The sequence below is a fragment of the Diadema setosum genome, chromosome 22, assembly GCF_964275005.1.
Source record: "Diadema setosum chromosome 22, eeDiaSeto1, whole genome shotgun sequence".
Lineage (NCBI taxonomy): Eukaryota > Metazoa > Echinodermata > Echinoidea > Diadematoida > Diadematidae > Diadema > Diadema setosum.
Window position 1 is genome coordinate 25,843,156 of NC_092706.1, and position 13,257 is coordinate 25,856,412.

Below are 13,257 nucleotides of genomic sequence, written 5' to 3' on the forward strand. Positions count from 1 at the left end.
ATTCGTAGTCCAGCGTGATAACAAGCAAACAAACAAACGGTAACACAAACATACACCATCCGTCAGGAATCTGTCCTCTTTTCAAGAGGGAAAAATCTGCTTGTCTTCAAGCGCCAACAGTCTTGATAGCCTCTGGCTGAAGGAAAAGATGGGAAAGTTTTATCAACCTTTGCGATACTTGCAAGACCTCACCACTTTCAATACCGAGGTACTTCGAAAGAGAAAGTAGAAAAGTGAATGAGTGCATGTTAAAGTGAACCATCACCCTTTATAGACTACTTTGATGAGTGGGAAAGGAAGTAAACACTACAATGGAATGACAGAAATCTGAAGAAGATAGCACATAGCATAAGAAAGTAATGCTTCACAGTTGATTTTTTTTCCCACGGTGCTATCGGTCATGATATTAGGTGTAATTTATCATGCAAAATTGTGGCAGCAATGACGTCATCACTGTATCGAATGAATTATGCATAAGTCACATTTTGAGTCTATGATTGAGCTACTACAATAATTTCTCGATGTTCAAACAAAGCAAGTGCAACAAAACAACTCTCATTGAAACTTTTATATTTGTTTTGCTTTTATTTGTCTGATTTTACTCTGTTTACCGATGTTGAATGTCGAGTGCCTTGAATTTTTATAAGCCTATCATTTTGAGTACTTTACGCCTTTTGTTTGTTTTTCTTATTTATTATTTCTTGTTTGATTCTGTATTGCAGTACATCAAAAGACCACCTATCACGAGATGAATAATTGGAAGAACCTTAGCACATCCAGGGAGGTTTCGCCTCCCCTCCCTGGCAGATCCAAGAAACTGCATTCAATACAAGCCGATCAAATTTCGAATTTGTAGGTCATCACACAACAATGATAAAAAGATCCTCTTCCTTGTTTATTGGTTTTGTTTGTTCGTTTGTTTTGTGTGTGTTTTGCTTTTGTTTTTGTTTTTTGTTGTTGTTGTTTTGTTGTCGGAGTGCATGTGATAGAGAGGAAAAAGATCATTCTGCTTATTGGTAATGTGGTTATTTGTTGTACCATATTCTTGTCATAGGGACAAGACAATGTACGTCATTAGCCTTTTATTGATTTCGAAAGTGAACATTCCCTCGCCCGCACGATAAATCATTATAGATGGACGTGTATCGAAAGAGAACTTCGGTGATGCACTATAAAGGTTAACAATGAGATGGCTAGCAGTTCTTGCAGTACCCACATAAAATGAACATTTCTAATCACTATAGGAAGGAGAACGAGAGAGAGAGAAAGGTTGAAGAAATGGAAGAAGTAAGAGATAATAATTCATTTTCAGTTCCTAGGGGAAATGTTGTATAAAGCTGTAGCACAACCCTTCATCCTGGGACGAAAATCCCTAACATCATCGTGATTTCTGACTTCCATGATGCTCAAACAGAAATAGGGTGTCCTTTTCCTGTAATGTATGTGTGTGTGTGTGTGCGCGCGCGCGCGGGCGCCCGTGTGTGTGTGATAAAAACCTAAATCGCATAGAAACGCTTCAACCTCATATATACATATATATATATATATATATATATATATATATATATATATATATATATATATATGTATATATGAATATATATATATATATATATATATATATATATATATATATATATATATATATATATATGTGTGTGTGTGTGTGTGTGTGTGTGTCCTCCTTTCAAAGACTTAGCATGCAATCATATTAAAATATCATAGGCATGTCGACTTATTTCTCCTCCACTCTTCCACATGCTTTGTATTTGTTATGTGTTTAAAAAAAAAAAAGTTCTGTTCAAAATACGTTCATGCAAATCATGCTCATTCCATTATTCATAAATACCCAAGGTTATGATTTCATATTATGTGACATTTGATTGAACTATAGAATGAACCTGATGAAAACATAAGTATTCAGAGATTCTGAAAATTCGTGTAATGGGAAGTAGATGAGAACTTGAAAGAGAAATTAGACAGCGAAGATGTCTATAGAATGTACTATAGAATGAAGCTGATGAGGACATATTATTTAGAGATTCTAAAAATACGTGTAACGGGAAGTAGATATGAGGACTTCAAAGAGAAATAAGACATCAAACACTTGAGTTCATGACTACTCAGTCAGAGTACTTTCTACTTCTTTCATGTAACACTAAGCAAGTTCTTGAGATGGTTTAGGGCCGCATAAAGTGATCAAGACGAGATGAATAAGCTAAATAAAAATGAGAAACGAATCTTGATTTATGAGACACAATGACAGCATTCCACAATATTCTTTCATCTATTGTCATATCGATAGTCTGGCACAAGGAAATAGCTTGTAATTCTGACATTACGCAAGACTCACGAAATGCTTTCGCTTATAATATTGCCACGAGGGTGAAGTGGCGTGCGAGAATAAGTTGTTTTGCGCACTCGTGAATAGGATGTCATTTTTATTGCTTTGAACGTAACTGAACCAACAGAGGTTTGATGTTCGTTACTAACCTATCAAATTGGCCAGCTGATGAAGGTACTACATGAGAGAAATTACCTTCATTTGAAACTTAATGCATTTTCCTCATGTAATTGAATAAAAGCAGTGAACATACATACATATCTGTAAACATGGTAAAGCTTTTGATAAATACATGCATATATGTATACGTAAATTATATGTAAATATTATATCACAAAATGTTGATCTGTACCATATTAGCAATTTGTATAAAGAGAAAAAGCAGTCATTCATTTTTGACAATAAGTTGTTTTTAAACAATTTAGATAATAAGTTATTTCTCAATAATGTATCAGAAACAACTTATTCTCATGGTCGGACATCCGGGTATTTATGTTACACGTAGTCATGGAGAGGGACCGCTTTTAATAAGTGAAAATAAAACCCACAGTAGCCTAGGAGTTGATCGAACTTTCATTACTTTTTTTTAAACGAAATTATCTACTTTTCTTCCTTAATTAGCTTTTATGTGTATATATCTCATATAGGGGCAGGAGGGGGCATTAACTCATAAACACGGCCGGGAGGTGTATTGACTCTATGTATCCAACAACAAGAGGACACCAGTACACGTAGCTATGTAGCAATATGCCTTTAATAAGCTATCGGGCTTCGCCCTTCGACATTTAACAATAAACATAATTTACAACGACACCATTATGGCTATTCAACAGTATCAAGAAAGGATAAGTAAAATACGTATGGGTATATATCCTCAATCATTTGGAATCGGAGGCTGTCTTCATCTTGTTGTGATAGCCATTATATATGTGGTCTATTTAAACATTTCTGACAACCAAAAGAATATTTATTGATAAGTTAGGGGATGGTAGATCGCTGGTTCTGCAGACGGTACTATGTTGTCTGTATCACCACGTAGATTCGTACACTGCTAGTAGTGTGCACTGCGTTCGCGCTGAAGAGCCGCACATTATGGTTTGTATAAGCAGGGAGGTGAAAGAAAGTCTCACCTCCCTGGTATAAGCTACCGGAAGTGACATGTACCGGACCGCAAGATTTGGCAAAAATTAATTCACTGTTTTCTCTTTACTATCAATATCTTTATCTTATGATATTATGTTTATATATACATATATATGAAGAGTTTGTTCGCAAAAACCGATAAGTCCATATTTGCCAAATGGAGATGTTTGCGATTAAAGATCAAGAAAAATAAAGAGAATAATAAGAAAATTTTTGCTTCTTTTGACCATAACTTCAAAAGTGAACCTTTATATGTAGTGACCAATATATCATTTAAAAGGTATTATTTTGTACTTTATGACAGAGACCGTACTTCAAAATATTCAAAAATGGACTTATCGGTTTTTGCAAACAAACACTTCATATATATATATATATATATATATATATATATATATATATATATATATATACATTTATATATACATATTTAAATCACACAAAATAAAACATTTTCATATACATATATATATAATAATTATATGAAAATATTATATTCTATGTGATTATTATCATCATGCTAGTTGTGGGAGCATTTTAGATTTTAGGTTTAGTAATCTTAAATTGCCTATCAAAGTTGTTAATAATCAAGGAAATTCTTGCAAACAATAAAGAGTCTCAAGTTTTATTTTTGAAAAATATCTGAATTGCAATGACTGGAGAAATGAAGAGACACAGTAACTCTGAATAATTTCGTGTACAACGAACAAAGTAATGTGACATTTTCTTTAATAGGGTCAAATTTCTGTACAGCAATATGTTTATGTAACACGTGAGCTATTATCATAGCATATAGAATGGCAGAGTATCATCAATTACAGTTTCTTTAATAGCGACATTTCAAAACTATAGTAAAATACACGAGTGTTTTAATGCAAACAACTTCGACAAGCCTCAAAACAAGCCTCAATGACAATTGAAATATGATGACTTTTTTGTCACACACACAATGTGTATTACTTACATTGGTTCATATACGTCAAACAAGCGCACCAATCAGACATGAAATGCGATATTTAGAAGAGTATAGTCTACCCACAGAAGGAAATAAGGTGTACCCATACTCTAGAGCGATGCTACTTTAGAGACACTCGGATACAGAAAGACCAAAACAGAAAACAACAAACTCATATCAAATTTCTTATGGTGTTGGCGCAGATCTAAAGTGATAAATGCATGCAGTAGCACCACATGCAAACACGCATGGCTGAAATACCGAACACTTAGAGCACTAACGACACATACATACACGCACACGCACACACACACACATACGCAGGTTGTTTCGTATGGAAACGCATGATTCTTCCAGTTTCACAAGCTGAATCATCTTTACCAAGAGAGAGTATTTACACCATTGCGATGAAATAAGTGTTCCATCATGTCCATTGAGCACAACTCCAGAGACTTTATGAGGACTCACAGTAAGAAGAATAACAACAACAACAAACAAAACATGGTAATGTGCAACTATATGCGCCGAAAATCTCATAATTTCAGAACAACTTCTAACTTCTACCTTTAATATCATTCCAATGAAATGGAGAGAAGAGGAGAAAGAGAGAGAGGGTGAGAGAGAGAGAGAGAGGGAGTGTGACGAAAGGAAACTACATTATCTTATGTTCTTCCACACCTCTTGACAAGGGCATTAATAATTTTGCTGCGAGAGCTTAGTTTTGATCACGGGACCCCTTTGAGATAAACTGCAAACAATGCTCACCACTGCATTTTATTGTGGTGTCGAAGAATGAATGACCTTCTCTTTCAACTCACCGAGAGTTGAAACAAAGAATCTACGAATTTTGTAGCAAATACCAGAAAGCGGAAATTCATTGTAGGACCTCAATAAGAGGCTCCACACTTTACCTCAACGATTTGTTAACATTAAAATTACGGCAACCACGATTAAGAAAACAATAGAGAAAACAACAGAGAATCAATCTTTTCTATCTCCCTCTCCCTCTTTTTCTATCACTCTCTGTCTACTATTATATATAGAGTATATTATATATATATGTATATATATATATATATATGTATATATATATAATATATATATACATATATATATGCATAAAATATATATATATATATATATATATATATATATATATATATATATATATATATATATATATAATATACATATATATATATATATATATATATATAACTGTATAATATATATATTTACATAATATAGATAGATAATATGTTCTGCTTTCAATGCCCTTACAACACAACGTGGTATCCACAACTAGATTTTGAAATCAGCTGTTAAACAAAAAAGTTTAGATAAAAGAACAGGGAGGATCCTGAACATTGGTATAAAAAGCATATCAGTTTGCTCCTCGTTCTCAGGAATGATACTGTAAACTGGGGGTGATATGTAGGGGGTACAGGGTTAATACGTATACAGGGGGGACACCTTGTTCAAGCACATGTCCGGGATTCAAAGAGTAAAGAGTCACAACAATCCTATCAAGTGTTTACCAGCCAATGGCAAACGGCAGTTTGCCAATACAGTACAGTTATTTTTCTCATCCTCTTAACTCACCCTCTCCCTCCCCCAACAAAAAAAAGTATACACGCATTGTACAAGGGTATACACATTGCTTCATACATGTATAATATAATAACATATCATATCATATTGCATACCCACTATATGTAACACAAGAGACAATAAAACAATGAATGCTTTCAAACAAGCAGTCACGCCACCGCGAACATTAAGTAGGCTCTTCCGGAGAACTGCAGGCAATTAGCCTGATTACAGAGTACCTTGCTTTATAAAGAGACAACCATCGATACCGTGTGATGAGAACGTGGAATCGCACGTGTATTCCCCTTTACTCTCATTCGCATTATATCTTTTTGCGTGTGTTTTTGCTTGTATGTGTATGTGTGTGTCTGTTTCTGTCTGTCTGTCTGTCTGTTTGTTTGTTTTTGTTTGTCTGTCTGTGTTTGTGCATATATTTTCCACTTTCTCCATTTATATTATTCATCCGTCTTTCCATGCGTAGGTGCCTAGGCATTTCTTTCTCGAGAGATAGATCTATAAGCGATAAAAGCCAGCAGGCCTGTTTTATACCATTGGTTCCTTACAAACGAAATAGCAAACCTTGTGTAACAATAATTGAAACATTTTTTGTTTCTCTCCCGTTCATGTTTCTCGAACAGCATAGCTTTCCAAGCTTTACCAACTATCCTGTACAAATCATGCTTCTTATACTTAATCATAATCTTTAAAGGGAAGGTAAACCCAAAGAGCAATGTGGATTGAGTGAAAGCAGCAACATTAGTAGAACACATCAGTGAAAGTTTGAGAAAAATCGGACAATCGATGCAAAAGTTATGAATTTTTAAAGTTTTGGTGTTGGAACCGCTGGATGAGGAGACTACTAGAGGATATGACGTATGAGTGGACAACAATACAAAGAAAATATAAAGGATATTCAACAAAAATTCACTTTTCTAGAATTATGAAAGAGCAGTGGACCAACCGCTTTCAGAAAGCAGGGGGAATAATTGCTACCTTTAACATTATGTCAATATCAAGTTGATGGAATATGTAATTTTCATGAAAAATGGATTTTTGTAGTATTTTCTTTATATTTTCTTGATATTGTAGTCCACTCATACGTCATAACCTCTAGTAGTCTCCTCATCCAGCGGTTCCAACACCAAAACTTTAAAAATTCATAACTTTTGCATCGATTGGCCGATTTTCTTCAAACTTTCACTGGTGTGTTCTAATAATGTTGCTGCTTTCACTCAATCCACATTGTTCTCGGGGTTTATCTTCCCTTTAATACTATCTACAAACAATTTATTGTTCCTCTTGTTTGAAGCTGCATTCCGTCTGTCACCCTTTGCCTGTTATTTGAAAGACCCTGTATCGTGGGGATACCATAGAATGGGAAGGCTGGCCAGGTTCGAATATACTCGAGAATCCCGCCCGTAACGAATTGCTTTATCACTGATATCTGTGTACGTAGGCCCTACACACACAACCGAAGGATCTCGATTGGAGTCGACCGTTACCGATGAGGGTATTATACGCCTCGATGCAAGTATCCGCTGACCGGTGAGGGCAGGTGCTTTTCGTGGTTCTCGTATTTACCCCGACGGGCAGAGAATGGAGTTTACTACCCATGAATCGCCACTTTAATAGGTCTTTAACAACTGTCACGTGTTCAGTTTTTGTCTTGTTACGATGAGAAATGTAAAAGGGGGTAGCTAACAATGTGCGTTACCAATGTTTGTTTGTTTGTTTGCTTGTTTGTTTTTTTGCTTGTTTGTTTGGTTGTTTGATTGTTTGTTTCATTTTATCCATCTGAGAACATGGCTGGATAGCCCACATTCACCTGCACTAGCTCGTCTTCCTTGGGGTCAGGTTGGATGGTGAGGCAGACCACTTCAACAGGTCATGCACCGTGCGCTTTGCCATGAATGAATGAAGCGGAATCTTCTACGCGCATGCGTTGTGACACCCTCTCTCTCATACACGTTACCTTCAACTCGTATCCCATCCGAAGGATAATCACTCTTGAAAGATTCCTCTGGTTGCCAAAATCTTTCTGTTTATCTTTTAATGAGAGTTAAACGAAATTCATACATTCCCCAAAATCTTAAGAGATTGGAAGATTCGCAAAACTATAAAGGCTTGAGCTCATGATATTTTGTCAGTTTCACGCAGTTGCAGAAATCGGATGGTTTTGTACCTGAACGCCTGAAAACAGATAACACTCTGAAGTTATGCCGTCTTTTGGTTTCAATCTCGCAAAAGAATGTCCGACGCGCTGTCGTTGCCTTTCCCGCGAAGGAAGAACACATTCTTCTGCGCTCCGGCCCGGCCGCGCTTTGAGTTCTTTCGATCGTCCGTCTCGATAAAGTTGAATTTGGCCGGCTTGCTGCTGGACATGGGACGGCCCTGGCCACGCGCCGACGGAAGCGGTTTGTTCTTGCCCCTGCTGCTCTGGTCGGCATCCATCTGGTAGTAGCTGTGATCGGCCACGGCGATGGGGCCAACATCCAACTTGGAGTTCGCTTTGTTCTCGCTGGCAACGATGTCCTCCTCCTCCTCCGACTTGTCGTCGTCATCCTTCTTGTCGTTCTCGTCGTCGTCGGTGGCGAACTCGAGCTCCATTTCGTCTCGCTCCTTCTCGTCCTCGTCGACTTCCTTGTGTTTCTTCTTCACCTTCTTGGATTTGTTCTTCCGACTTCTCTTCTTCTTCTTGCTCCTCTTGAGTTCGCCCATCTGTTCTCCGTCTTCACCCTCTTCGATCAGTTTCTTTGGTCTGAAAGAGAATGCGGGAATTGGAAAGAAAGATATAGAGAAGCCAATGGATGAAAAGAAAATATTGTGTAACTTTGCAGGTTACCGTGTAGAGGGGGGGGGGGGGGCAGTCATGATTGTATTACCCTGTTCAGTTCCCTCTTCAAAAACAAATGCTGGGGTGTGTTACAAACATTCCTCTAATTTGTTGATTGTTTCTGAACGTCTTTTAATAAGAGTTACAGAAAATCCACTTACAATTATCATATCCAGTTGATGATGGTTTCACAGCAGAAACCACGTTATTTAACCAACGTTGTCCTAGCCATGTGTCTAATGCTTTATCTTTATCATATCCTTTCTGTACATTTCATTGCTAGTTTGTCAATTGGAAGGTTTTCAAAATCCTCAGGATCTCTAAAGCTATCAGAGATTTTTTCATTAAAAAACACATTTTAGAAGATAATGCTAGAGCTTAAGGTGGAATTTCTCCCATTTCATCACTTTCCAATAGATTATGCAGTGAAAGAAAAATGCACATCTGCCAAGTTGATTATGTCAAGAATATCATTTTTGCAACAAAGTTCATTCAGGTCGTGATAGTTTAATTAAACATTCAGCAGAAGAAAACAAAACAACAACATTCCTTGCGTTTTTCTGGTACGTGCCATCCGTTCAGCAGGAAAACGGAAAATACATATATACACAGGTATACACATGCATATGGGCGATGTCGTATTTTGCCGTATGTCTACCAAAAAATGCGCACTAAACAACATCGTGATATCACAAATGAAAGGATGAATCATAACAAAAGGAACAAAATAATCTCAAATTGTCTTCAGATGAGCACGTGTGTGGACTTCGCGTGTTGACATGTAGCGTACCAGGGGCACGGTGCACTCATGCCTGTATCCCCCACTGTGTACAGATAACTACACCTAGAAAATTAATGGTGACTTCGAGACTTACTTCTTTTTTCTCGTCTTACAGCAGGCGATTGTGAAAGCGATGAAAACGATGAGAAAAAGCAGAGAAACGCCCCCTACGACCATTCCCACGGAGAGCGCTGCATGGAACAAGCAAGATGTCATGATTGTTAAAAAAAAAAAAAAAGGATAGATGACAGAACTGGGCATGAATACTGAGATACTGAGGTAAGAAGGTGAAGAAATTCTGAAAGTTGCGCCGATTACGTTCTGCTGTGATGCATTATCGCTTTTCTTGCAGTCTTCTAGTTTGATAAGTCGGCTGAGTAGCGCAATATTTCATTTGGTCATTGAACATTATCTATCTCCTCAAGAAAACATTGATATCGATTAGAATGGTAGGATTAAAACGGTTGGGAGAACGTTCATAAAAAAAAAAAATCAGGTTGCATGTCCGTGTCAAACATGAGCATGAGCATGTATATAGGCAAAATAGGCCTGTTGACAAGTAGACACGTAAATGATACTATGCTCCACGATTTATTCTTTAAGGTTTCCATGAAAGCACTTCAAAATCGACTTACGAAACCTATCCCACAAAATGAAACAAGAATTATGATACTCATTAATAATGAAAGCCATTACTTTCATATATTGGCTTTCCTTGAAATTCCTCAACAATAGTGTTCATATGTCTGTCAAATTACGGTCCATAAATTTCAGACACATATACCCACATCCCACAAAAGAATCACAAGAGTCTCCGAGATGTCATTTATAGGAGATTCTTAAAGTACAAGTTTACCTTCATAGACATGTGGATTGAACGATTGAAGCAATGTCAATAAAACACGACAACAAGAGTTTGAGGAAAATCGGACAATCCGTATAAAGGTTATGAATTTTTAAAGTTTCTACTCAGTCACTGCTAGATGAGAAGACTACTACAGCTTGTGATGTCACATGTGTACAACGATATAAAGAAAATATTATAAAGAAAACTCAACATATTTTCACTTTTCTTGCATAATAAAAGAACACTTGATTTCCCTCTTTCAGAAGGCATGGGGAATTATATTACCCTTAACGAACGTCAGAGACGAGTCGAGGAAATGTGCACTTTTTTCAAAGAGTAAAATTTTGTGAAATTCTCTTTATATTTTCCTTGTAGCGTTATACGCATGTGACATCATACAGCACAGTAGACTTCTCATCCAGCAGTGACTGTGCAGATACTTTAAAAAGTCATAACTTTTGAACGGATTGTCCGATTCCCCCCCAAACTTTCACTGATGTGTTCTACTAATACTGCTGCATTCACTCAATAAATATGTTAATGAAGGTGAACTTGTCCTTTAAACTAACGCAAACTCTCACAGAAAGAAGGTTGAAGGAGGAGGGTTGGAAGACGAGAAGGGAAAGAAAAAGAACAAGATGACTCATAAAATGGAGGAGGAGAAGGAGGAGGAGAAGGGAAGAAAATGAAGAAGATGACGCATAGAAAGGAGGAGTAGGAGGAGGAGGAGGAGGAACAGAAGGGAGAGAAAAAGAAGATGACGCATAAAAAAGAAGGTCGAGGAGAGGAAGTGGGAGGGTAGGAAGATTAGAAAGGGAAGAAAATGAAGATGAAGCATAATAAGGAGGATGATACGAAGAAGAGCTGCATTGTTCTTGTTCTTGTGGAAAAAAAAATCGACACAGAAACACTATTATTATTATTATTATTATTATTATTATTATTATTATTATTATTATTATTATTATTATTATTTCAATTATTCTCATTGTTATTGTTATTATTATTATCATTATTTGGCTTTTAGTCTCAAAAATCAATATTGCAATATTCAAAATCAGAACACACAATGAGACATGAAATTAATTATGATTTGATGTTGTTTACCAATGACGGCAGCCATATGTTCAACAGCCTCGCAGCTCCTAGGAGAGGTAATAATTATCCCCTCCTCTCCTTCGAGTATCAGCACTGGTCGTCTGCTATTCACTTACCCTCTAGCTTCTGCTCGCCACCCATACTCGCTTCCTCTGTTGTTGACGCCACTGTTGTGGTGGGCACGGCTGTTGGTCAGCAGTCAAAAGAGAGAAATAGCTTAGTTTGTTTATAGCTTGGCAAACAACGTTACATTCAAAACGCAATCAAAGATTTCATAACACCCATCCGGATTATGAGGATATCGGCGGGGGGGGGGGGGGGGGGCGTCTACCTGGGAGCACAGTTGTATAGTCGATTGTTTGTTTGTTTGTTTGTTTGTTCATTTCCATCTGAGAAGATGGCCCATATTCAGCTACGTTAATCTGGTCTTCCATGGGGTGCAGCTGGATGTGGATGTGGATAACACTCTTGGACTTTTTAATGGAGGTCACGAGTTCGGGTCCTGCCGAGTGCTTACGTCCTTGAACGATATGTTCGTTTGTTTTGTTTTTGTTTTTTTTTAACCCATGATGTCCCTCTTGACCCTACAAGGGGTGCCTTCAATGCTGGGGTAATGATAATGGCAGAACCCTTCTTGTCGAGCTCAGTGTTAACACACTGAAGACGCTACCCTCTTCAAACAAGACCATAAATATCTCATTGTAGCTTTATGTGCTTACATTACACGCATGTTATGTTCTGTACGGGAGGATGTGTGTGTAAGTGTGTAGTGATAGAGATCAGTTTATCACTGTTACAGCCTTCTCGAGAAATTGACGGGAAGGGAACGAGGGGAAACCACTTAACAAAATCTTTACTAGGTCCGACTTCCGAAATCAGGAAGTCTTTAGTCTGAAGCTTACGTGGTTCTAAGCACGTGGGACTGGCAAGCGGAGACGCTAAATTAGGAATGGAGAGAGAGAGTATTGCCTCAAATAGATGTCTGGAAACGATTAATCCTTTGCCTGCTCTGAGAGTCAATTGGTACAGCAAATCTCATAGCATTGTACACACTGTTCAAAGTCCCTGGCACGTAAAGGGTTAAGGTACAGTCGTACCCATAGAATGATAGAGAAGACCATTACAGGTGAATAGTCAGTCCTTCTCGGGTAAAAGTCCTTTCAGATCTATCAGCATGACAGACGATTAGCCTTTACGTGAAAGCATTGAAAAATTATAACCACAGTATTCTTTTTGATATCTTCGCCCCTGGCATACTAAAGTGGTGGCGCCTGGCCAAATATCATCCCACGCTTAAAGGAAAGAAGAAATATCATCTGCTGAAGACATAAAAAGGGTACTATCTATCAAAATAAGGTGCGTCTGCAAAGTTTTCAACACAATACTATTTTTTCTTCCTGTCCACAACTTTTGAAGGGACCTGGTAAAATGAATTCAAGCAAAATGTACAATATATTTCCCGCAATATATTTATCAATACATTAAACATTGCTATACAATGATAAAACGGATATTCATCCTATAAAGCTTGCATGCTATTTGCTTTATCATTATACTTATTACTGTTATTTCAAAAATGTCTGAGAACTCCATCAATTGTATTATAAATACACATTTCGTTTTCTGTTATGTTTTGGTTTGAAAAATAAATGCAGAAATGAATTGA

The 13,257-nt window shown here is 37.1% G+C and overlaps 1 protein-coding gene across 1 annotated transcript in view; it reads right to left on the reverse strand.

Annotated features, from left to right (window-relative positions):
- Positions 1–8,264: 8,264 nt before the first annotated feature.
- The window catches only part of LOC140245254 (uncharacterized), a 30,659-nt gene continuing 25,666 nt past the window's right edge, over positions 8,265–13,257 (reverse strand). Inside the window, exons 6-8 of the mRNA XM_072324837.1 lie at positions 11,708–11,776; positions 9,741–9,837; positions 8,265–8,790 (exon numbers count right to left, since the gene is read on the reverse strand). Coding sequence (XP_072180938.1) covers positions 8,265–8,790; positions 9,741–9,837; positions 11,708–11,776 — 692 coding nt within the window. The remainder of the gene's footprint in view (positions 8,791–9,740; positions 9,838–11,707; positions 11,777–13,257) is intronic.